Source organism: Amblyomma maculatum, chromosome 11 (genome assembly GCF_055883805.1).
Source record: "Amblyomma maculatum isolate TAMU_Amacu chromosome 11, ASM5588380v1, whole genome shotgun sequence".
Taxonomy (NCBI): Eukaryota; Metazoa; Arthropoda; class Arachnida; order Ixodida; family Ixodidae; genus Amblyomma; species Amblyomma maculatum.
The window spans coordinates 47414181-47438468 of NC_139354.1; the positions used below are offsets into that span (position 1 = coordinate 47414181).

General features: G+C 44.5%; 1 protein-coding gene across 1 annotated transcript; it reads right to left on the reverse strand.

The window, feature by feature from the left end:
* Positions 1-13984: 13984 nt before the first annotated feature.
* On the reverse strand, positions 13985-21833 carry LOC146173756 (uncharacterized). The gene is made up of 2 exons (XM_084583522.1): positions 21462-21833; positions 13985-15462 (listed from the first exon to the last, which is right to left on the reverse strand). Exons 1-2 carry the CDS (start codon positions 21744-21746, stop codon positions 14245-14247), a joined length of 1503 nt encoding a protein of 500 aa, XP_084439648.1. The 5' UTR covers positions 21747-21833; the 3' UTR covers positions 13985-14244.
* Between the last annotated feature and the right edge of the window lie 2455 nt (positions 21834-24288).

A 24288-nucleotide genomic window follows, 5' to 3' on the forward strand; every position in this document is an offset into this window, starting at 1 on the left:
GTTTTATACCAGGTTTTACTATTTTTGGACGCCATCTAATTTGACGTGTGATGACAGTGTACGGTTAATATTATTTTCTGCTAAATTGTGCGTGCGCAAATTTCAGAGATTCTCTGTTTTTTGTGTGTCCTTGATGAACATCTTTCTTGGGTACTTAGTGTGAAATGAACGTTTTACCCTCGTTGTCAATGAGTCGCCTCATTGCTTCCGCTATTCATATTTACGAGATAGTATTGCATGCTTTTAACCTAACTAATAAAAAGGCTGTGTCGCTGAGGCTATCGTTGCAACACCCACAGCTTCCACTGTGCCACTACGTCGAAGCAATGATTAAACCAAACAGCTTCGTTTAAATGCTTTGAATTGCAAGAGACTCATTCCGCACGGTAAAATGTGTTTACCTCTTACCCACAATTCAGTGCTTGCACTAGCTCTCAGCTTCGCTTTATTATTTCCGGCCTAATAACTGTAGACTCCTCTTCCTCTCAGCTTCGCCAGTTTTATAGAAAATAGAAATTACGAGGAACTTCAGCGACTAAAGTAGTGAAAGGCGAAAGCCTGAGTGCCGCATTCGCTACGCAACTCTCTAATTATGAAATAATTATTAGTTAATAATATTTAATTATTTTATTAGGCATAAAGTAGGCAATGATTTGCTTAAGTAATAAATATTTATTGAATCATTTAAATAGTCATCAGTTAGTAATTAATTAGTCATGAGTTTGTAATTGCTCATTGGTTGCCACATGGCCATATAAGGCACGTATCCGCGCATAATGTGGTGGCGCTCTGTGATTAGTTGAGACCTTTATGACGTCACCCCACGTCGCCCAATTAGAGCCGCCGCAAAAGCGGGACACTTTTTGTCCACGACAGCATGAGCCATTAAATGCTTTCGCCGTAATAACGCTAGAACGCCGAGAGATCGCGGCTTTACGGAGCCCGACATGTGAACCTTGACCCAAAGCTTTTGTGCTCCGTCTGTAGCAAAGTTGATCGCATGGTGCGCAGCACCTTTAGCCAGTACACATCGCAGCTGCAGAATGGGTGTTGTTAAGCGTTGACCGAGTTTTGGACTCCGAGGGACGAGAACAAACTGATCAAGTATATTTGTTAATACGAAATTTCGAACCCAATTTTGAGCCGAGAGAGATGGAGTGGTAGCTCATCGAGCTTTTAGCCACGCATTCGTCCCTATCCTGAGTCCCCGCGGTGGTTTTTGTTTGTTTATTTCGAACTTTCCATGTGTAGTTCTCAGCCAGGAAATAAAACATGTCCTTTGGACGGTTAGGTAACTGCACTCGTATGCGCCCTAATGTTGATGTCACTTCAAGGTTTTGCTGCGGTCGTGCGCGCGAAAGGATAAGTTGAGAAAGTGGGTGATTGACAGTCTCCGGTACTACGAGAAAGAAAGAAAGAAAGAAAGAAAGAAAGAAAGAAAGAAAGAAAGAAAGAAAGAAAGAAAGAAAGAAAGAAAGAAAGAAAGAAAGAAAGAAAGAAAGAAAGAAAGAAAGAAAGAAAGAAAGAAAGACACACTAACGACACTCTCGCATATACACTCTCCAAAACCCCATATAGCTTCTTTCATTTCCTAAAAAAAATATTGCCAGCCGCTCGAAACGCCTGAATCGCTTACCACGTAGACTTGCGTAGGGTCCACGTTAGCAACCAAGACGACCCGTTGTGTAGCTGATGCCCTCTTTGATGCCGACGTCAAAAATTGCGTTACCAGTTTTGATGTAGCCTGTCAATTCGGCGATTGTAAAAACCAGCGCATAAACATTTTTTTGGGATCACTGTAGCCTGGAATATAGTTGCCTCCTCCCGTTTTCTTGCTTGTCACGTTCCGTACTTGAGCAGCCATCCTGGACGAAGTATAATTGTAAGGCTGGGATAAGAAGCAAAACTTGCGCACTTTTATTGACATTGGGTTCCTTTATGAAATAAAAATTCGCGAATTTGGCTCCAGAAAAAGAAGAAAGCACGGCTCGTCAAGAAATGAACAGTCGAAGTGCTTTGTGTCTAGAACGACTTATGGCCCAAAGCCTTGAATTTCAATAATTAATCCGGCAGTTTCACGCGCAGTTTACAGGAAATGCCATCACTCAGTTCTCAAAGGGCTGCTTGTCGCAATTGTATTATATAAGGTGGAGTTATTCAGTGCTAGCAGAGCAGAGTGCATCCAAAAGGAATTATCAGATTCGGAAATGAACTATATAATACGTTTAATGCTAATAAACCTATAAAATGGCTGCATTTGAAAATACTGCGCGAATGTTAAAGGCGTTAAAGGCCCTAATCACCAGAAAATCAGACTGGGACGTAATGAGCAAAACATTAAAAGCACTGCTTAGGCCAGAATCAGGCAAAAACTAATTTACTAGCCAATGATTCTTCGCTGGTTTGGGCGATGTCACGTGACCACATGCGATGGACGATTTGGCAAGAGGCGCCATCCGGGGCTTCTGGTTCCAAACGAGAAGGTCGGGGTAATGTAACCATCTGGGCGTTTGCACTTCGAGTTTGACATACTGTCCTTAGGCCGCGCCGGCCAGTTTGCTCGGCTTTACAAGGCGGGGTATATATCTATGTATTTCACATATAGCGCGCTGCTTTGATTATCATTAGAGATTCTGATGCTTCGGACAATGTGCATCATACAACAAAAATATATAAATACCTTGAAGGGAGTTTTATTGTAAACAGTTATCCAAACTTAACTATGGCTTTATTGAATTACTTTTACATGCATATATTCAATTTTCGCAATCTGTTTTTATCATACATTTGTGCTGCTGCCTCATTATAAAACCACAATACGTTAAGGGCCACTATCTATTTTTATAACGTTGTTCATTGTCACAGGGCGTACATATGTCCGGCGGCAATAAACAACGTTACTAAAAAGATAGATAGTGGCCCTATTGCGTTTTTGCGTTTTGCGTATTACGTATTGCGTTTTTTTCGCGGTTGCACCTTATTATAACCCATATCTAAAACGAATTATTATAGCCGAAAATATTTTGCTGGTGAATTTACACCGTCGTTAATGCATGTGCCTATAGTCAGCTAACTTCTTAAGCCTGACAGCTTTACACAATGACTACGGTGTTGAGTGTGCCAAACCAACCTTACTAAACCAGCTTCAGTTAGGAAACTGTTTGCCTGCGCTGAGCATCTTCCGTGGCACAGAGACGTTTTCCAGTGTAAAGGACGCGTCGGTCGAAATAGGATCCTAACGCATGCCGTGGAGCGGTAGAGAAAGCCGACGCGTTATGTGCTAAGGGCAATAAAGTGATATTAATTCATCTGGCGCAATAATGCGAGAGTTGATTGTTATTTTGCAGTATTTTCCAGTTACTTTGCAGTAGCACCAGTCTGAAGGTGGAGCGGCGACGAGGAATATTTGAATAGCAATTATTGCATACACAATGACTTTAGGATTTCCAAAACAAGGAAGGCAATGCTTTTATGGTATATTTTCCCCGATTAAGAAGAAGAAATGGACATGGGCAGGACATGTAGTGCGAAGAGAGGATACCGATGGTCGCTTAGGATAACAAACTGGATTCCAAGGGAAGGAAAGTGTAGAAGGAGGCGGCAGAAAGTTAGGTGGGCGGATGAGGTTAAGAAGTTCGCAGGGGTCAAGTGGATGCAGCTAGCACAGACCCGGGTTAAGTGGAGAAATATGGGAGAGGCCTTCGCCCTGCTGTGGGTATAGTCAGGCTGATGATGATGATGATGAACTGCATGTAAATTGACTATGTTAAATGATGTCACATGGCATAATCAAGCACCTAATGTGTTAGTGAGTCATCAAGTGCTACAGCTCGGCTCCCGGGATCAAATCGCAGTTCAGCAAGCCATAATTCTGGGAAGCAATGGCGCACCTTTATGGGACGGCAAGAACTTTACTCACCAGACGTCGGTCAGCGACAGTTCCCAGTGAAGTGCTTAGTATTTATCTTTTTGACACTCTCGTGCATTGTTAATCTTCTAATTGTATAAGAGCCTCAGTAGTCGCATATTTTGCCTTGTCTGTTGAGAACCTTGATTATATAGCAGTAATGAAATTCCTCCATCTCGTCTCTTTCTGTATAAAGCACATAATGATTGTTAGCTCTGACTCCGATCTCGTCTCTGGCTTGAACAGCTGAAAGGGGGGCACTGCATGGTCACCTCTTCTTTCACTATAGGTAGCTGAGTTCCTGCTGAGCTAGCGACGCGAGTAGAAGCATCTCCTTTGACACCGGAACAGCTACCGCTACGCAATCTAAGGTTGTCGGTGAGCGTACGCACTAAATAGAGGCGCATCTTTAATAATTATGGCGCTAAGCGGGTGGCAGTAGGACATGGACGAGTGCGCGGAAGGAATAAAAGCGCAATATTAAAATTACAATTGATGGCCCTGTTTGGAGCTCTGTCCGAATCTTCCGAATACGGTGACGACGCTCCCTGTCCTCAGCTCGAAGACATCCTCTTTAAGAACTATCTGCATAGAAAAAAAAAAACATTTTTGATTTTCAGACAGGAAAAACATATCATTCAGTGATTATTTGTGCACTTTGGCATCTAAACGTTAAAACAAAGAAAATGTTTATTTAGGATATGTAGCCTTTCTATATTCAAAACAATTCAAGCTCTAGCTGCGAGGCAATATTGCATAAACTATTGCCAAAGATATGCTTCTGCCTTCGACCCTAAAAGGGCGGCTTATGCCTAATCACCAACTGTGTAATAATACGTGGCTTTTGACTTTGTATTATCTCTCTAAATTTGACAAGAGCGCTTAAATTGTTTAACTCGATACTTTTTTTAGGCTTGTTTTATAATTATCGACAAAAATTGAAAAAGCGTCCACACACAAAAAAAAAAAGAGGAAAACACAGGCCAAGCACTGCTCCTGTGTTGTTATGAATCCTTCTTCCAAATTTTTGGGCAGTTACTTCTAAATGATCAACTTTTTGCCGAATGCTTTCCCTCCCAGTGTAACCTATTTTTGTGACTCTGTCTTGTGCTGTGCTAAGCTGGGCGAACAATTTCTAAACAGGTGTCAAGAGCGCACGGCGGAGCTGGCGATCACGTGTTTGTAAGGATGACGTCATTCGCGCTTCGTCCGGCAGTGAGCCGAAAGAGGGAGAGAGAGGCGAAGATGTAACTGGCGCATGCGCAATACCTAGTTTGAGGAAATTAACGACCTTAAGTAATGCTGACAGTAGATCTTTTCCCCAAAGCTCTACTGGCTTTAAATCTGCAGCAGAGAGCAAATACATCGAGGAATTTCTATTCCATAAACCTAAATCTTTACAAGCCGGAAGGAATAAATTTTCCGAAATGAATAACCGATTGTCCGAAATATAATCCCTCACCACCATACTTCTTCATAAAGAGGAACACATGCATAGGGGATCGCGCGCATTATTACTGAAATTTGTTTCCTCTCGAAAGATGACAACCCTCCCCATGTTTTACAATACATGTTACCTCTTATCACTTTTTTAATATCGTTCACTCTTGATTCCTTTCATTTCGATAGTCTGCTTGGGTGGTACGTCGCACTCGGATTAGCATTTATCTTACTAGTTCAATTGTCCTTCCCTCTTATCTTGCTTTGACAAACATTCCAACACTATGCTGGTGATCTATAAAAGTTCTCAACAAGTATTCCGTTTAGCTGCATTTCTTTTCTTAGTCGTTTGGGATGGTTCTCCCTTTCAAAGAAAGACCTGCCAATATATGAATGACATCCTGCACTGGCTCCTTATGTGTCTCCTATTTTCCTTATCCCTGCTTTTTTAGCTTTCTTTCTGATATCACTGGACCGGAAGGTTCGCATTCAGAGTACTATATATATCTCCAACTGTAACGCTCATCAACGCGACGTACCACACCGCTAGCTTCTGGGCTGGCGCCTGTTTGTTGAAAGCGCAGCTGCGGTGTTGTGGTCATTAGAGAGATTTAGCTTACCGTGATCCGCGATCCGCCACCGTGGCTCTCTACCGCGCGTGGGCGGGGCGGTGAAGCTGATTGGTTCCGACGCGGCAGGTCTGTGTGCCGATATCCAGTATGTGGCGCCATCTGTCGGCCTCAAGGGAGGTCTGGGCATGCGCAGTGGAACGCGCGGTGGCGGATCCCAGTAGCGGATCGCGGATCACAGTAAGCTAAAACTGTCTATTTGAGCCGGCGCGCGGTGCGTACCTTTTCGTTCGTTTCCCGTGGCCGTGGCTCGCGGAATGCCTGGCATGGTGCCGATTTCAAGTCGCCGTCGCAACGCCGCCTGTCCGGATGTCTGCGCATTGGAGAAGGCGAGCAGCAATATTCCCAATCGCAAATTCAGAGATCATCCGCAGTGAATGTGTGTGGCGGTGCTAGGCCCTTGTGTAAAGGAGCAGTGGATGCTACAAAGCTCATTCCCACGGGACTCGGGCTGTCTGTCGCGTGCGCACGTGACGACGGCCGCGGATTCGAACACTATTGAATGTGCGCACGTTAATTTGTGCGTACAGCACTACAGGTGTGAGGAGGAACTAGGCTGAAACCTATTGGCCCCACCCATAGAGGTTTCTTAGTCCCTATTGGCTTAGCGTTGTGGCCTTTGTTTAGCGAGGCTATTTAATGAGATGTCAGGGAGGATTTCGGGGGAGAAGGGACGAGTTGCAATAAACATGCTGCAACCTCGTTCGACTCCGAGTAGTTCTTCAAGGTGCCCAGAAGGCACAGCTCAACAGACCGCCGGTCAGCGCAACCGCGCACGGCGGGTGAGAGGAGAACCTTTACGAAGGCCAGCAGTTGAACAAATCGTCGCCTCTCTGGACGAGTACGGCGGGTGACAGTTGGACAACGGCTTCGAAGCATAACAACTCCAACGAAGCACGTTTTAAGGCGAAGGCCTTTAATGGTTCACACTAGAGCCATTTGTATAACCTACACCAGTTGCACCAGTGCAGCTAAAATCCATTGTGGGACAGGTTTTTGCTTATGGTTACTATTCCAGTCTTCTAGACTAGCTTGCAGACTCATGCTTCGAAATACATGTAAATTTCTGTCGTCGACATTTCATACATTTGCACCACACATTGAAATGCCCTCTGTATGTAATTCGGCAATCGTGGCAGTGAAACCAAGCTTCATGGGGCATGATGTTATACGCGTCACATACAATCCTGATATTTTACGTAGCCACTCTCCAGGAAATAAAAGGGGATAGATCGAATGCACGCACATAATAGAGACGTGTCAAGCGTATGCCTTTTTTACTAACCGGTGACCAGCATGCGGTGACCAGCACGAAAAAAAGTAGCGGTCAATGGGAAAGCTGGCAAGTACAACAAAACACTGTGTGAGCCGTGTGTCTCGCTGCACAGCTATAGTGGGCGTCTGCGTCTTGATTCCTGAGTGAGTGCCAAGGGAGGCCTCACTCATGAAGTGATTCAGTCACGCGGAGCGCAGAAGCGATTGCGCGCTATACACATGCAACAGACAAGAAGAAGAGGAAGAAGAAGGAAACGAAAATGCACGAGCCTGCTATTGGCTCTTTAGCTGAGCCACCTGATTGATTGATTGATTGATAGGAAGGGAAAGGCGTGGAACTTTTTTGTGGACACTTCAACCGCGCCTTAAGGGATGGGAGGAAGGTGGGAGTGAAAGTGAAAAGAGAGAAAAAGGAGCCGTAGTGGAGGGCTACGGAGTAATTTCGACCACCTGGGGATCTTTAACGTGCGCTGACATCGCACAGCACACTGACGCCTCTTCGTTTCGCCTCCATCAAAACGCAGCCGCCGAGGTCGGGTTCGAATGCAACAGACAAAAAATGTCGGCAGTTCGTTTGGAGTTACCATTCTCCCTTAGCTGATATACAAATGGGCTCTGTAGTTTCTCGCGCGTATTTCAAGCTCACAACCGCTTTTTACGAAATCAAGTACAACCGCTTTGAAGAGCGCACAGCCACTTACAAAGTATTTAGCGCTTGCCGGAGCTCAGATACCACAGCGATTCCAAGAGCGATTTGCTGGGGGCACCTCTCTTGTTGTGCGGTCCATTCCACACAACCCAGTGAACCTCGAGCGTGTAGCCATCGTAGTCAGTTCAGTTCAGGCGTTCAGTCGTGCCCGACTCTTCGTGACCCTATGGACCATGTCACGCCACGCTTTCCGGTCTCTCACTATCATCTTAACATCACATAGCTTCATCTGCAATGCCTCGAGAATGCCATCTAACCATCGCGTTCGCTGCCTACCCCTTCTCCGGCGACCCTCAACCTTTCCCAACATCAAATCTTTCTCCAGCGACTCCTCTCTTCTCATCAGATGACCAAAGTAGCTGAGCTTTAACTTTAGAATTTGACCCTCCAATGAGCCATCGTAGTACTCACTATCGAAACCAAGAGTGATCTCATCTTTGGCGTCGGACACTTTGCGCTTTACGGTGTTTTCTGCAAGGTCTAAATCATCTATGAAACCCTGTAAAAACAGAATCACACAGAAGTAAAAGAAATGAAATTTCTTGTCTACGCGGCGAGATGTGCAGTAACCTCTGCACACAGTCTTGCCTCTCGCATTGTCTTCATAGTGCTCAGTAAATGGATACTTATACTGAAGATGTCTGCCCAGTGTTTCCTTCACTCTCGAGGCCGCTAGGCCAAAACTGAGCTGCGCGGCGATCTCAGTGTTATCTTCCGAGTAGAAAAAGTACAGAACATTTTTGTTGTCAAAACAGGATTTCTGCGCGGTTTCTGACAGTGAACCTGTTGTGAGAAACAAAATTTCTGAAGTAACAGTATAGGTTCCTGTCGTTCGGTTCTGGAGTCCTTCGGCACCACTTCAAAGTGCTGTTCCATTTGGCGGTGACGTGCAGTCCTCACACACAGTGGAACGAAGGAAGGCGTACTTTGAGCGACAACACGAGACATCACGTTATGCAACAAACACACGAATTATAGAAAACGTATACACACGAGACAGGAAGGAGACGACACTTAACAGCGTGACTCACTGGACGCTCCACTGCGCGAGGGGAGTGTCCAGACACGTAGTGGTGATAATGCCGTCGGCAACAAATTAGAAGACTAGATCTTCACAGGAATCAACTCCTTATACGGCTAACTTGCGCCCGCAAAAGAACTGAACAACACGGTGACGACGATAGCAACAATCTTGTTCAGTGGTACATGATCTACTAGCACCGTCATACCGGTAAACGCTCAAGTTTTAGGCGGCGAAGAAACATCCAGAGAAAGCCGCAAACGGTGACTAGAACCACTTATACCATTGCAGAAACATACGCGAGTGGCCGGAATCTACAAGACAACTCCTACAAAGCTGCGCCTCGTTACAACGAGCATGCTCAAAGAACACAGAAATGATACACGTGCTGGAATCAGAGAGATAAGGTCGCATGCCGGCGGCTGTCGAAAAAAAAATTAAAGATTTGAATGGTTTGCACTATTACTCCCCTTTAAAAGGACATCGACTCAACGCTTATAAATTAAACACCGAATGGTAAACAAGGCACTTGTTACTAAATAACGGCGCAAGTAATAAGGTTTCAGGTGCATAATATGGAGGACCAGTTTCCGCGTGTCGGGCTGTCGGGATTGTCACGTAGTCGAGCTAAAGCACTGCCGCAAGTTTTTCACTCAGTCCGCGGAGGCGTACCAGCGTCCAAAACCACACTTGGTCTCCAGGCGTGTACTCTGCGTCGAGTCGCCGCAAGGTGTATAGCCGGACGTCAGTGTATTGCTGGCCTTGCGTAAATAAATAAACGACCTAACAGCAGCATTGGGGAGCAATGGGAACTGTGCAAGCAAGAAATTAAAATGAAAGCGATAGAAAGAGCCAGCTGTATTCGCCATAACGAAAAGCGAGAAGAAGCAGGCCTAAGATCAACATTAAAGAAGTTAATAGCGCAGGAGTGTAAGGAGCCGGGGGTTTACAAAGAGGACATCAGAAAGATAAAGAAGAAAATAGAATTATTAGACGAGGACCGATATCGAGGCGCGCTCGTTCCTGCCAGGGCCGAAAGATGGGTCGCCGGCGAGACGCCCACTAAGCGCGCTCTGGGTCTTGAAAAAGCACAGGCTCATCGAAATGACATAACCGAAGTAGAATGGAACGGAAGCCTCGTGACAGATAAAAACGACATTGCACGTGCGTTCTTCGACTATTATCAGGAGCTGTTTACTTTTCGGGACATGAAGTTGGAGACGTTTAAGCAGGTGTTTCTTTCCTCCTTGCCACGACTGGATGCCACCACAAGAGAAAAGTTAGAGCAGCCGATTTCCGAGGACGAGGTTGAACGCGCCATTGATAATCTGAACCAAGGAAAGTCGCCTGGGCCGGATGGTTTGAGCGCAGCCTTTTATAAAGCATTCAAGCTAGATCTGTCCCATTGTTAACTGCAGTATTTAACGATGCCTATGAACTTGGTGCACTCCCTCCTTCGTTCGCATCCTCACACACAGTGTTAATTCCTAAGTCAAACCAAACAGAGAAACTAGAATTCGTGACGTCATACAGGACTATTTCTTTAACAATTGTGGATTACAAAATACTGATGAAAGTTCTGGCAGCCAAGCTACAGACAGTGATAAAACGCATCGTTGGCTCCCACCAGACGTGTGGTATAAAGGGCCGGTACATTATAACAAATATTCATAAGGCGCCCGTGTGCTGTGCGATGTCAGTGCGCGTTAAAGAACCCCAGGTGGTCGAAATTTCCGGAGTCCTCCACTACGGCGTCTCTCATAGCCTGAGTCGCTTTGGGACGTTAAACCCCACAAACCAACCAACCAACCATCATAAGGCGATGTGCGTGCTGGAATGTTGTGACGTTGCTTGCGCGAGGGTCGCGCTTCTTCAGCTCGACCTAGAAAAGGCGTTTGACTGTGTTCCACATGATGCATTGTTTGCAATAGTGGATTATATCAATGTCGGTTCTATTATCAGACAGGGCGTAGCCCTGGCGTACCGAAACTGCACAACGCGATTGATTGTTAATAAAATATTAGGGGAACCCATAAATGTGCTGCGTTCGGTACGTCAGGGTTGTCCCTCAGCCCTATTCTATTCTGCATTTATATGGAAACTTTATGCCTGTCTATTATGCAAAATCCATCTGTTCAGGGCTTTCAATTGTACATGTCTGAGGTCAAACTCTTGGCGTACGTTGATGATGTGGCAGTGTTTTGTGCGAACAAAGGAAGTATTTGCGCCGCAGTTTAAGTTGTGAAAAATTTTAGTGCGACCACAGGAAGTCTTGGCTTCTGGCACGGGGTGTGGACATCAACGCCCGACTTTTTTGCCAACGTTACATGGGTTACAACACCCGTGCAGTATTTGGGCGTACCTCTAGAATTCTATGAATACAGCAAGCCATTTTAGCGGTCCCAAGTTCAGGAAATACGGGAGAAGGCTGACAAGTGGAAAGGAGTGCCGCTGTCTATCTTTGCACTAGCCACTGTGTGTAATCTATGTTTTGTTGCCAAGGTGTGGTACGTCATGCAAGCACTTCATTGTTCTAGGTTGAGTGTTCAAAAGCTACACCGAATCTTTGCTGTGTATGTATGGGCATTAAGCTGGGAAAGATGTAGTCGGGATAACCTGTTCCGGCCAATTAAAGACTGAGGTCTCGGGCTTGCTCACTTATTTGTGCGCCAGCTTGTAAACAGATTTATTTTCTTTCTCAGACACGAGTTCGATGCTTGAAAGCGGTACAAAAGCGCTTCTAGTGAATGCGGTGTTGCCTTAGAAACGTGCCGTAGAACGTTATACTGCGGTGTATATCGGTAATTATGAGCATGTTACTTACAGAAGTCGCAGTTACACGAGTAGCGAAGTAAGTTTCCGCTACATTTCTTCTGCGCTCTGCGCACATGCAGAGCCATCTTGCGGCAAACACAGAAGAACCCCTCCTCGCAATGTGCGGCGCTGCCCCGACACGTGGCGCGCCACTCGCCCCTGACGTTTCGCCGTGCACCCTCACGGGTTGTAGAATCAAGCGTCTTTCCTTTCTTTAGATCACTATCTTCGCTCACCCGCTTCTCCCCTTCGGGCCGCGCGGGTACCGGTGCGAGGATGCCCCAATACCCTTGCGTTTAATAAGTTTTCTCGCTCTCTCCCGAGGTGCAATAACGCTATCGCGTTCCACTCTTGAAGGCGAAGCTTAAGCGTCCTCCAATATTTTTCATATAAACTTTGATGCTGCGCCGGTCATGTGCTGCCGGCTACGCCCACCTCACCATGCTTTTGAATGCGTCACCTCGTTTGGCTGGTAACTTATTTGTGTTTGTCTGCAGAAATAATTTTGTTGTCTTTCGAGCTAAGAACGCTTTTCGCAAGTAGTTTGTCGCACAACGTGAACGTATTTTGCACGTGTAACAAAATATGAGCCATGACGCACTTTTAGTGTGCAGTTACTGTATATCTTTGGGTCGGGTTTTTCTAAAGAACATGCCTTTTCCTTCGATTGCGTAATTTTCTAAAATCATTCGTAGCACCTACGGTTTAATATAGAATTTTTCGGTGGCTCAGATGTATCTTAGCACAAACTCTTATTTTGCAGTATAAGAACTGGGTGTTTTCGCGCCTTTGGGATCGTTTCGTGGATGGTGTTTACTTCGCTGTATTTGAACAATGCATGCGCTTTTCCTTCTTCGGAAGCACCATTTACATGTCGAATTCCTTGTAATGGCTAAAGCATTCTCGTTGTCTAAAAATCGCTGCTGCCTACTTGTGGCCTGAATTTTGACATCTGCTATTATTCGGTACAGTGGACTTCCTGTAATACCTTTGTCATACGGGGAAAAGGCAATTTTATCCGCGATCATGAGTATAAGCATACCATTGAGATAGTATTATGTATTCACTGTGTTGTGTTTAAATTTCTGAACAGCCTACTGACCAAGGCTGATTTATAGAAATTCCGCGTGGGTTGTGCCTGCATGTTTTCCTCGTTACTTGCGCCTACCCGTTCACAACTCCTTTTCTGTTGCTCTCACGGGTGATGTTTTAGAGGAAAAGCACATAGCGGGTATGCGAATTTTTTTCATCGTAACACTGTGCCGCGTGCTTCACTATACCTTCAATCTTGTTGCTCTTTGTAATATGACGTATTTTATAAAGTGTGTGATCCAGTATTCTTTCTGTGCATTTCAAGAGGCAAACAATTTTTTTTATGGAACCTCTGCCTCCATGTGTGCCAGAGAAAAGCGGCTCAATGACGGCAAAAAGTTACAATAAGTACAGCTGTGATCGCATTATTCTAACCTACATTAACTAAGTAAGCCACGCTTATGTTCAGCGAGAACTTTGCCGGAACTTCCACTAAAGAGGTTGCGATCCGACTTTATTCGTCCGTATGCAAGGAATCGTTAAAGCACTAGGGCGAAACTAAACTATGTAGTTGGATATTTTAACAACCAAAGGTAAATCATAATAGAAAGCATTACTATTGAAACAGAAACCGAAATCAAAACAGAGCAAAAGCAAGCACCGAAAATCTTAGAGGACGAAAATAGCGGTCCGACCACTCGCTCGGGGCGCTGGCGCATCTCGGCCGCAGGGCCCTACGGTAGTGTCCGCTCTTTACGTATGTATCTATGTCCGCAACCCTTAGGATAGTGTCTAGCTTCTGTAGTATATAGCTGAGAAACTTGCAACTGTTTGTCCTTCTCTTAGCTTGTCGGGGGCACCTCTCACTGCTTTATTGAGTGGTATGACGCTGTAAGAACCTTCTCTTCTCTACGCAACCCATAACACACAAAAAGAGTCGGTGAAACACTGCTTTAAGAATATGTAACTGCGTATTGCGTTGGACTAATATTGCTGAAGATGAATGTTTTGTAATTGTATTTGCATATTACCCCACCTCTGTTACGTGGAAGGTTGAGCTTCCTTCCGAGACATTTGAATAATCGTTCCATGCCCTTAGAAGCATTGGTTCTGTATATGTTGCATTGAGGCCACGGGAATATTGAGAAGTGTTTATCGCCAAGACATGAAATAATTTTTTTATTTCCTTCCTGGCAGGATACAAGAAGTGGCGCAGAACATAGCACGCTCTTATCTAGGATGAAAGTGAAAAGTACAATTCAGAGCCAGTGTCATTAAACACAAATTGAAAATGTCGCAATAGTCCCAACGTTAAGGCCATGATTATGGAATGTAGTCAAAAATGCATGCATGCAGGACTAAAGAAAAGGTCTTCGTTTCATACTTCTGTCAGCCGCTGGTTACATTTCAGTGCAGTTCACCGGCGGAGCCGCCACTTCAAGAGGAGCCGGTCGCTACTCACGTATCCATCCCGCACAAGGTCTCGCAACTTCACCGGGTTGGCTGGAAACCAGTTCACCCGAACACTTGACCCCGCCGGCCTTTGAAACACGCGAGAAGAGTATGGCACATGAACGGAGTGTCTCACTGTATTTTTCATAGTATGCATGATGGACAGTTCAATTCTCATAGGAATGGGCCACACAAGATAATCGTCTAGGTCCCCCTTGTGCAGGTCCATAACCGCACATATCCTCACGTTGTCTCGCTCTCTCTCGAACATTACTCCAGGTGTAACGGAGTAACCGCGAAGATACACCTTCTCGTGGATATAGCAAGAACATCCATTCTCAATTGCTGCTTGCTTGAGTGATTGCACGCCCTTGAGAAAGAAGACGCATTCGTCGACATGCATTTCAATGGTCCGGAGCAATTTTTCGGTGAGGTTGGGTGAGGTATTGAATCGGTATGCATTAAGACGATTTTCGGTTTCGCCATACGCAAAACTTTCAACGCCAGCCCGATCCGTCACCTGTCCTGCGTTGTGTTCAATAGCGCTAGCCAGCTCATCTTCCACACTGTTCCTTAATGCCGTCGGGGCGTACGGAAGGTTCACGGTTTGACTCCCTTGTCCCGTAAGGTCTGCCTTCACGTCAGCAATCGATGCCAATATTTCACCCACACTAAGCTGCAAGCCAACCTGACTGCTTTTAATAAGGCGTGTCAATCCTATCAACGTCTCTGTTACACCGCTCGTTGCTTCATTCGGTCTGACGTGTTCCTGCTGTTGTCTTACACATTGCATTATAGCACCGAGCTCTTGCTTTAGAGTTTCTTTTAAAGCGTTCAAGCTGTTACAGATTTCGACGAATCTGTCATCGCGTATGTCGGTATCGATCGGCAATGTCCCGGGGTTAGTTCTCATTTGACATGGGTGTGCTCCAAACGATGAATTTAAAGGTGAGGAGGTCGTTTGATCGTTGAACGAGAAACTATTTTCTTCATCGGACCTAACAGGAGTGACACATGAAGCATAGTCCGACTTCCGGTGTGTGCATATGTCCTTGCAGAAAACTGTGTTCGTGCACCTTGGACAGGAGAGGGAGTGGCATTGGCAATCGTGTTGGTAGTGCAGAGAGATCTCCGAGGCTGCAATCACGGCTGTACATCCACTTTCTTTGTTCCAGCACATGACCTAAGGTAAAGAAAAGCGAAGAAACTTTTTCAGAACTGTACTGGAACGTGCGAGGATTTTTACTGCATTACACGAGAAACACGGTCACAACAGCAATCCTCACAGGAAACACTTCCAATATTTTTCCACTATGCAATTCGAAAAATCCCATTCGAAGAAGGTAGAAAAGGTAGCAAAGCAGGATCGCAGCAGTTTTCCCTCATGCTTCGAGTCACTAGAAAGTGTGGCGAAAAACGTCCTTCGTACTTATACTTAAAGGGACACTAAAGAGAAAATTGAAGTGGGCTTGCATCGATGGAATGCCCGTTCCTGGTTACAAAAAATACACTCTTACTGAAAACAGAGTTGTTATAAGGTAGCAAGGAGAAAGAACAGAAATACAGGTATCGCCGCCACAGCCGCCAAAGCCGAAATGGCCGAGACGGCTGAGACTTGCAACTACAAATCGCGTGACGCGCTAAGGATCCCGGAGGCTGACAAATGCTGATTACGTTACCCGTTTGAATGCGTTAATAGGTTTTATCTCGAATTTGAAAGCATGCTTATATCACACGTAGACGACGGCAAAAAGGCAACGTAGATATTGCAAGGCAAATACAAAAATATACTTGGCGGCTCCACAGGCGTCCGCTTTAGTTTCGGTTATGTTCCGGCTCAGACATTTCGTGCGTGCTCAGATAGTTTCGTTTTGGAGCGGCGGTGCCTGAAATAAGAGCTCGAAGCAGCAGATGCGCCTACCCTAAGTACGTATCGAATTAAGATCATGACTCGGCGCGCACCAGCAAAGTATTCCCCGCGCGCCAGTAATCACGGCGTCTTCTCTTGCGTCATAGTGAGCCTCATCCTACCCTTCCACGTAGTAGGAGAAAACAGTTTGAATTCGACCGGTGGGAACAAAAAAAAAAAGCTCAACTTGTTATCACAATATCTCAGCAATAATTCGATTTTTTGCTGCAGGGTATGAGGCGACAGTGTCACTAAATACCGTTTATTAGATTTTGATAGCATATTTGGGTGTCTTTGTGTCCTTTTAAGGAGAAGCTGCACCGGTTTTAGACTTTGATGAGGTTCGGGCGGTTGAATGATTACAGCTAGCACTTAAAGCGTGCGAAACATCTTGACGCTAGCTTTGAAACAATGGCGCAATTAGCGATTAAATCCGCGACAGCTATCAGGCTTCACCGCACTGCACAGCGACGGGTGGGGGATGCATGGTAACGTCATTGATGGTACCGGTCTTTTTCCTGCATAGACACGCTTGATGGGATGAAATAAAAACAAAACTGCCAAAAACAGCCTTACAAATGTTGATTAGCATCATCACAAAAGGCGCAGCAGGACGTGGGCGAATGGAACGAACATCAGAAATACTACCATCCGTGACGTCAGCACCGAGCTTCTCCAAACAACTCAAATGCTGTGAGGAGAAGCTCTGGAATTATTCGTCGATTACGCCATCAGTTTGAACGCTAGTGCAAAAATACCTTGCATGTATTATCTACAGCCTATGTATATTTGAATCCTTGAATATCACGAATTTCTCAAAAAGTGATGCTGCTGCTCTTTAAGAAAATAAATTTTGTCACCGCTAGGAATCGAACCACCATCCCTCCGATCCCGAGCCCTGTACGCTTATTGCTACTCTACGCCGGATTATTTTGTCTTCATTGTCTGGCTTTGACACACAATGTTTCACAAATAAAACGCAATTGTAACATCTAGAGCACATGGCTATGGGCATATCGTGCGATCATGGTCAGCAAGTGTTAGCCTGGCTTCGTGACAATAAAACTCCGGTTATGACAAACTCTTTTGAGCCAGTCGGGAGGATTTTCAGCCGCTTTTTGAATGGCGATACGCCAATGCAGACTCTGCTGAAAATAAATTCTAGCAGGTCTTCCATGTCTTTCCAGCAATAACCTGCTCTTCTGGAGCACCATATGCAATGGAGGCCCACAAGCATAATTACACTCAGTGGCACTGCATCCTCATTATTTGTGCTCAAATATCGTATGCCGTGCGAGTCTGAATGAAAATTTTTGCCCACTGCAATGTATCCCAAAAGTAAAGCCCTTCTAACAATGTAAAAAAAAGCAGTCATAATTTTTTCGGTTTCCTTACAGACGGCTCAGTGCGTTCATTAGAATAAATAAAGAATACCTTCCCTACTTAACTTCTTTACTTTATGTAAAGAAGTTATGTAATATGTAATATAAATGTGTAATTTCATGTAATTTAATTTAGCTCCTGGCAGCACCTGCATTCTTAACTCTATTTAAGACGTCTGCGCTTATAGTTCGCCATTTTACAAATATAAGTACAAGGGTTCTCGGGAACAAATATCATAGCGATCGCAGTACAGCATTGTCTGCATTACACCAACAAAATATGCCATAGAGAAAAGCACTGAAATAAATCTAAAACTTGCGGCAAGCTTCATTTAATAGCCAAAAAACATACATGCTCCTTCTGTCGAGATAAACTCCATGAACGGGCACTGCAGTCTAACTCTGCAGACGGTGCGCAAGAACTGGTCGGATACTTCGCGAAAAAAAAACAAAAATTGGTTGACCACCTTGTTTAAAAAGAGGTGCCCGAGGCTCAAACCCCCGTGTTTTATTCGTCGAAACTGCTTAGTTGTGCTGCCGCGTTCCCACGCGGAAGCAGGAAAAAAAAACGCTGTAGAAACCCTGCGCAGCTTTTGTATGTTTACAAGCAAAATGTGCAGTATTGTCTTACCTACCGAAGCTTGCTGATGAAAATAAAAATGCATGCAGCAGCTCTCTTGAAAACCGATGTATTAGTGCCTCTCTGATTCTCTTCTCTCACGTCGCTCTTTTGTTTGCCTTTTCCAGCTTTGCTTACATTAAGCGGTAATATTTCAGCTTGACGTCTAAACACTTGGTCGGAGTCTTCGGCCACGTCACATTGGCAAAGTAGTGGGGCATCAATGACCACAATCCATGCTACTGCCCAGGCACTTGGCCCAGTTCACCCTGCTACCGGTAAATTCAGAGAGGTCACGAACACAACTCGCCGTCTTAATCGGGCTGTCTCTGTTAGCCCTAAAATAAAAGCATCATCTGAGTAGGAAACAGCTTCACGTCAGCTGCCTATAACTTAAACCTACTAATGTTCTTGTTTTTCGTTATCTTCATGCAAAAAGGTTCAGGGAAAATACAAAACGAAAAAGGTTCTAAGGGGGCAGCCTTTCCGTACTGATCGCTGCCCGATAATCGGTGCTTTCAGACTTGTTGACAATATATCTTGTTGAACGGTTTTAATACACCAGGGCCACACCCCGGAGGATAACTGATTCACATGATCCAAAGTGGAAGACAAAATGTCGGGAGCTACACAATCAAATGTTTTTTTTGAAAACAATCTAGAACATTGCCACCCTACTATCCCAGTCATCACAACATTCACGAACAATTGCCCTTTTTACATCACACGTTTGCTGGGGACCAACTATGTCTTAATTACGGTTTGCACTTTTAAGCTCTATGCACGATCACTTCTAAGCTTTATGAGCCCGTTGCCTGCAACAAGCGATAGTTTACCTTTTTGATCAATATTAGGAGTTAGTACCGTATGCGGTGACACATTACGGAGACAATGCGATGAAGCATAGTGGAGACAGTGCATTTACCGTGTAAGCTGTGTTGTTGATCAAGTTCAAAATAAAGGCGATTTCGTGCTTGAAGTGTTTGTAAAACTCATGCGCCGAACCCATCTGTTTCGGTGATTGAGCAGGGTTTAAACTCTCTATTCCCTTCTCGACATCAGTCTCACATATGTCCAGTTCTAATGACTCTTACTTCATTATCCAGGTGAGGTATTGCAGCCAGAAACTTATCTTTAAATGCGATAACGTAGGCGGAGCAAAAATCTTGATGTTCGCTGCACGCTGCTTTGATGTGGTCGGTGTCGGCCGACAAGATCCCGCTCCGTTCTGTTTGGTCGATAGAGTTTCTTCCAGGGATTGCTTTTTCAAACCCTAGTGCTCTCTACGATCGCGTCTCCACTGATGCTGTGTCTTCTGCTCTTGCCTGCGCTATTGATCTATGATACCGTTATTCTTTCAATAATTCTTGTTTTGGTTTGATTTTCCTTATAAATTCTATCCACTTGCCAGGCGCTCAAGATTAGTGTTTAAGCAACTTACGTCACAGGAGAGCCAACGTCACAGGACAGCAAAAGCTGAAGCTCAGCAAACTATGGGCTTTGGGGGGATAGAGGTTGCGATAAAAATGTACCACTGCTCGCAACACCAGCTCAAAAAAAAAATGAAATCAACTCTCGTGCGCAGCAATGTTGGTGTACGAAAGCAACGTGACTATTTCTACCTGCCCCTCCCCCCCCCCCCCCCCCTCTCGTTTGAAAATGGAATGTGCTTGGCACTCTCACTGTCGGCAAACACTGAAATATTAGCGCTACGTATCGCAAATGTTTTGCTCCGGTCACAAGTTCTGCTAATCTTTTTCCGTTGCAGCTGTACATTTTTGAAACAACAAAAAGATTAAGCATTCTGTCGCGATTCAATTGCAGATATCTGGGCATGGAAGATCTGCAGATTTCACTTGAACACTTTGGGCGCGGGTATGATAAAGAGCTCGGTAAGTGCCCGGCCTGTTCGCACTCTCGATGTCGCATTTCTAATCTATTTTGCCATATTGCTCCGTCGCAGGAAACCAGCCAAGCGAAATGTTCACGTCCGCGGGATGAGCCCATAAATTTGAATTCTGCCGCAAAAATATGTTAAAATATTTGGGTGGGGAAACTGTAGTACGTACTGGACACCTTGTTCAAATAAGGCCGGTGCAATCAGAAGCGAAGTACCTAAATTCTCTGCACGCACAACGCTAACTTTCGCGAGGAAGTAAAAAGAAAATTCACTCAGCTTCGAGCTCAACACATAGCTGACTATACTGTCGCGCCGGATAGCGGTGTCAGCACTGAACGAGGCTCGTAAACTTACTGTTTTCACGGCTGATTGCGGATTGCCAGAAGGATAATAGATCAATGGATTGAATGCACCACAATAACACGATCTCAGGCTCTGCAAGCAGCTATTACGATATTTCTTCATGGCTTTATGTTTGTTTGCCTTAATGTTTTCTAGGGCGCTCGCGCTATAGCATCCAGGCCATTTAGAAGCTCAGTGATTTGTGGAAACTCCAGACTGAAACCAGCGTCCTTTGGCACCCAGAGCCGACACGCTACTCATAGGCTAGGCATGCAGGTTCGTAAGGATTCTTTAAATATCGATTTATCGTGCCAAGTTCGCATTTATAGCTCTCGAAAATTGCCCGCCATTTGTCTTCCTGTTGCACGCTGTTAAGTATTTTTTTTATCCATCGCTTCTTCCTTCTCGGATGATTTGTGCACAAACTTCAGGTAGACATACACTGAACACAATCATTTAAAGCACCTCTCCTGTGAAATAGAATATTACGTTCCATTTACAACATAAAATACTGGGTACAGCGGGAAAGTCCAATGCCTTGCGATGTAGCTCAGTCAACAGTGCATATACTTTTCGCAGCGCACTGCGCTTTGACAGTCCCGACACAGTGTTGTTTTGTTGCAGAATATACTTCATAACACATCCTACGCTATAAGGTTTCCTAGCCTCAATATTGTTACAGGATATGTTTATTATTTACAAAATATGTGGGGAATGCTTGAAAGCAAGGAACAGTCAGAGCGAGGCCTGTTCCAGAACCAGTTCTTGCGCATACAACTCGTCCTTTAGAAGAACGTCTATTTGGGCTAGATGGTGCATACTATTCGAGTCTGAAAATAATAGCGCTCGTCAAGCGTCCTTCTCTCTTGTGCTTGCTACGTCTTAGCGTCACTATGTTTAGTCTGTAACTCGTCCTTTCTCACAAAAACCGTGCGGCGCAGTATATGTGGCGAACAAATATTACAAGCGTGCCTTTTGCAACAATTAGAACGTTAACTTAGTTGCACCAAACCAGGAAATTCATGCTTACCTCTCTCCTTAGTATTTCGTCTGCTGGGGTCTCTTTCCAGTCGACATCTCTGTCGCCGAATGTGCCGCCGTCCAAGGGGCAGGCTATTGCAAGCCCCTCCGTGCACTGAGTGTAGCAAGACACGCAAAGTAGGTGCCTACAGGGAAGCAGGGCAGTTTTCTTGCAGACGAGTCCACATACATGGCATAACTTATTCTCGGGGATGGGCTCAACAAAAACCAGCGGCCTCCAGTCAAGGCACGCATCGAAGCCAACCAACGTATACTGCGGTAACTGGGCAGTCATGCTGGCAGCGTGTGTTCCTCGAGCTACATTAACCAGAATGCTCGCCGCAGCGTCCCATGATGTCCTTTCATTTCTGCATTGGTTTGTCACGAGGACATCGTTCAGGGCTTCATCTGCTTCCCAACATTTGTCGCTTATCTGTTTGGCCGTTACAAAAAAGATAAATAAAAGTAGCTGTTATGGAACGTTATTCTTGTCTTTTTATCGCAAGAGGGTTTATTATTCGTTAATGCTGTCACACAAAAAGTGCGGTTCTCGTGACAATGCTTTAAAACACGCTACATGATTGTACATGTAGTGGTGGTTTGATCTCTAATTTAAATTTTGAACACTTAGAAACAGGCCAATGCAAGAGATTGGTTGGTTTGGTTTGTGGGGTTTAACGTCCCAAAGCGACTCAGGCTATGAGAAACGCCGTAGTGGAGGACTCCGGAAATTTAGACCACCTGGGGTTCTTTAACCTGCACTGACATTGCACAGCACACGGGCACCTTCTTTTCGCCTCCATCGAAAAGCGGCCGCCGAGGTCAAGATTCGATCCCGTGTCCTTGGGCAGAGTAGTCAAGCGCCGTAACCACTGCACCACCCCGGCGGGCAATGCAAGAGAGACCAAGCGTTTGGGTCTAGTACTATCTCCTAGTTGTTTTTTGTGTTTGGGTCAAAATCTGAAATTTCGAGCTGATTACCACTGAGTATTGTTGCAATTAAAGCTAAACTTTTAATGTGGAGTGAAACCAGAACGAGTTGTGTAGTTGTAATCTATATGAAGGAGTTTTAAATCTCGTTCGATGTCAGAAGCGAAGTTGAACAAAGGATAGTAAAGTGCCAGCTAATCAGAAATGGGAGTATTTCAGTATCGCAGATACCTGCCATCTGAGCACGCACATTGTTAAGGTTGGGGCTAAGGAAGGCTACTGCGCATACCGAAACGGCGCCTGGTAAGCCGGTGTGCGTCAAAAGTAACATATCTCAGGCTTTTACGCTATCTACATGAAGCACGTACCGGCCAAGGAATACAGAGCTCTAATATAGAACCCCTGCTGTCATGGCCTTCTTTGTGAGTTGTCTTATCGCTATGTTTTGTTTTGTTCCGACACTGTTTAACGAATCTTATATTCATGGGAACACACACTTATTATCGCAATACAGTTGTCAGTAATAGCACGACTGATGCTCATAGCCACAGCCGCTTTTGTGATTAGAATATCAACTCAAAGGCAGGCCGATGAAATATTTATCTAGCGCTGGCATTGAACGTCTGTCTGTTAAGAGTTGATATATATATATATATATATATATATATATATATATATATATATATATATATATATATATATATATATATATACATATATATATATATATATATATATATATATATATATATATATATATATATATATATATATACATATATATATATTCCCCAGCGCAACCTTTTTCCTTAAGATAAGAAACAAAATGTGAGAAACCATATACCTCAGACCTCAACACTAATGTTGCGTGACCATTGTCGCATCAATGTAACTTCTGCACAACTGCACGGAAAGCTGCCTGCAAGTTCAAGGAATTTATTTGTGAGGGGCTAGAACTTTTTTTTTTTTGAAGGCAGAGTATCAAAGGCATACAAGTGACGTCATAGACACTGTTTTGTCGTGCAGAGCAGAGCTTTAGCCCTACGAACTAAACGGGATAAGGATAATCCTATAGTAGCGCCCGCAACTTTTTGCCGTGCTTCATGCACCACATAATGACGGCCACTATGACGTAGTTTCATAATTCCTTTTAGAATTACTATATATGTTTATATAATAGCTCTATCGCCTTTTGGCGGCCCACGACCCCCAGCGCCGGCCCAAGTGACTTCGTTTTTCTCCTACTTTCTAACCACTTACTTTTATAACTATTACTTTCTTTATCAGAAGCAAATAGAAGGCCGGTTCAGAAGATGCTCTTGAGCCTTGCAAATCACATTTATTGCCTAAAAGCAATACTTATTAAATTAGAAATATTATCCTAATCGCTTATTATTTAATTGCAAAACAAAAAATTGCGGTGTGCCAGATGGCTGAGAGCTGTATACAAGTGGTTTCTCTGGCCTATCTGAAATTATTTTGTACCCTTTGGGGATAAAGTTAGCTTGGACACCCGGTATATAAATTTGCACGTGTGTGTGCGTACTCGCTTGTGTGCGTGTAGCTTCGCCTAAATTTAAGGCCTTATTGTACTTACAGAATTGCATGACGGAATGTACTAAGTTTTTATGCCGCCAAGAGGCCGTTTGTCTTAAAAGTCAATGCGATAAAAAGCCTATAGCCTCAATAAGCTTTTTATCAACGCAATTACTTATAAATTACACGACGAGAATTCGTGTTAACCACTTACCTCATTCTCTCTAATTCGATTGCGATGTATTGTAATGCATTCTTTGAATTCCATCAAACTAAAAGCTGTCGGAACGGTTTGATGCTTTTCTATGTTTTCTCCGCAAGATGAAAATTCTGCTTCTTCTAACTAGTCGACATTTGTTTTGATGTTTTTC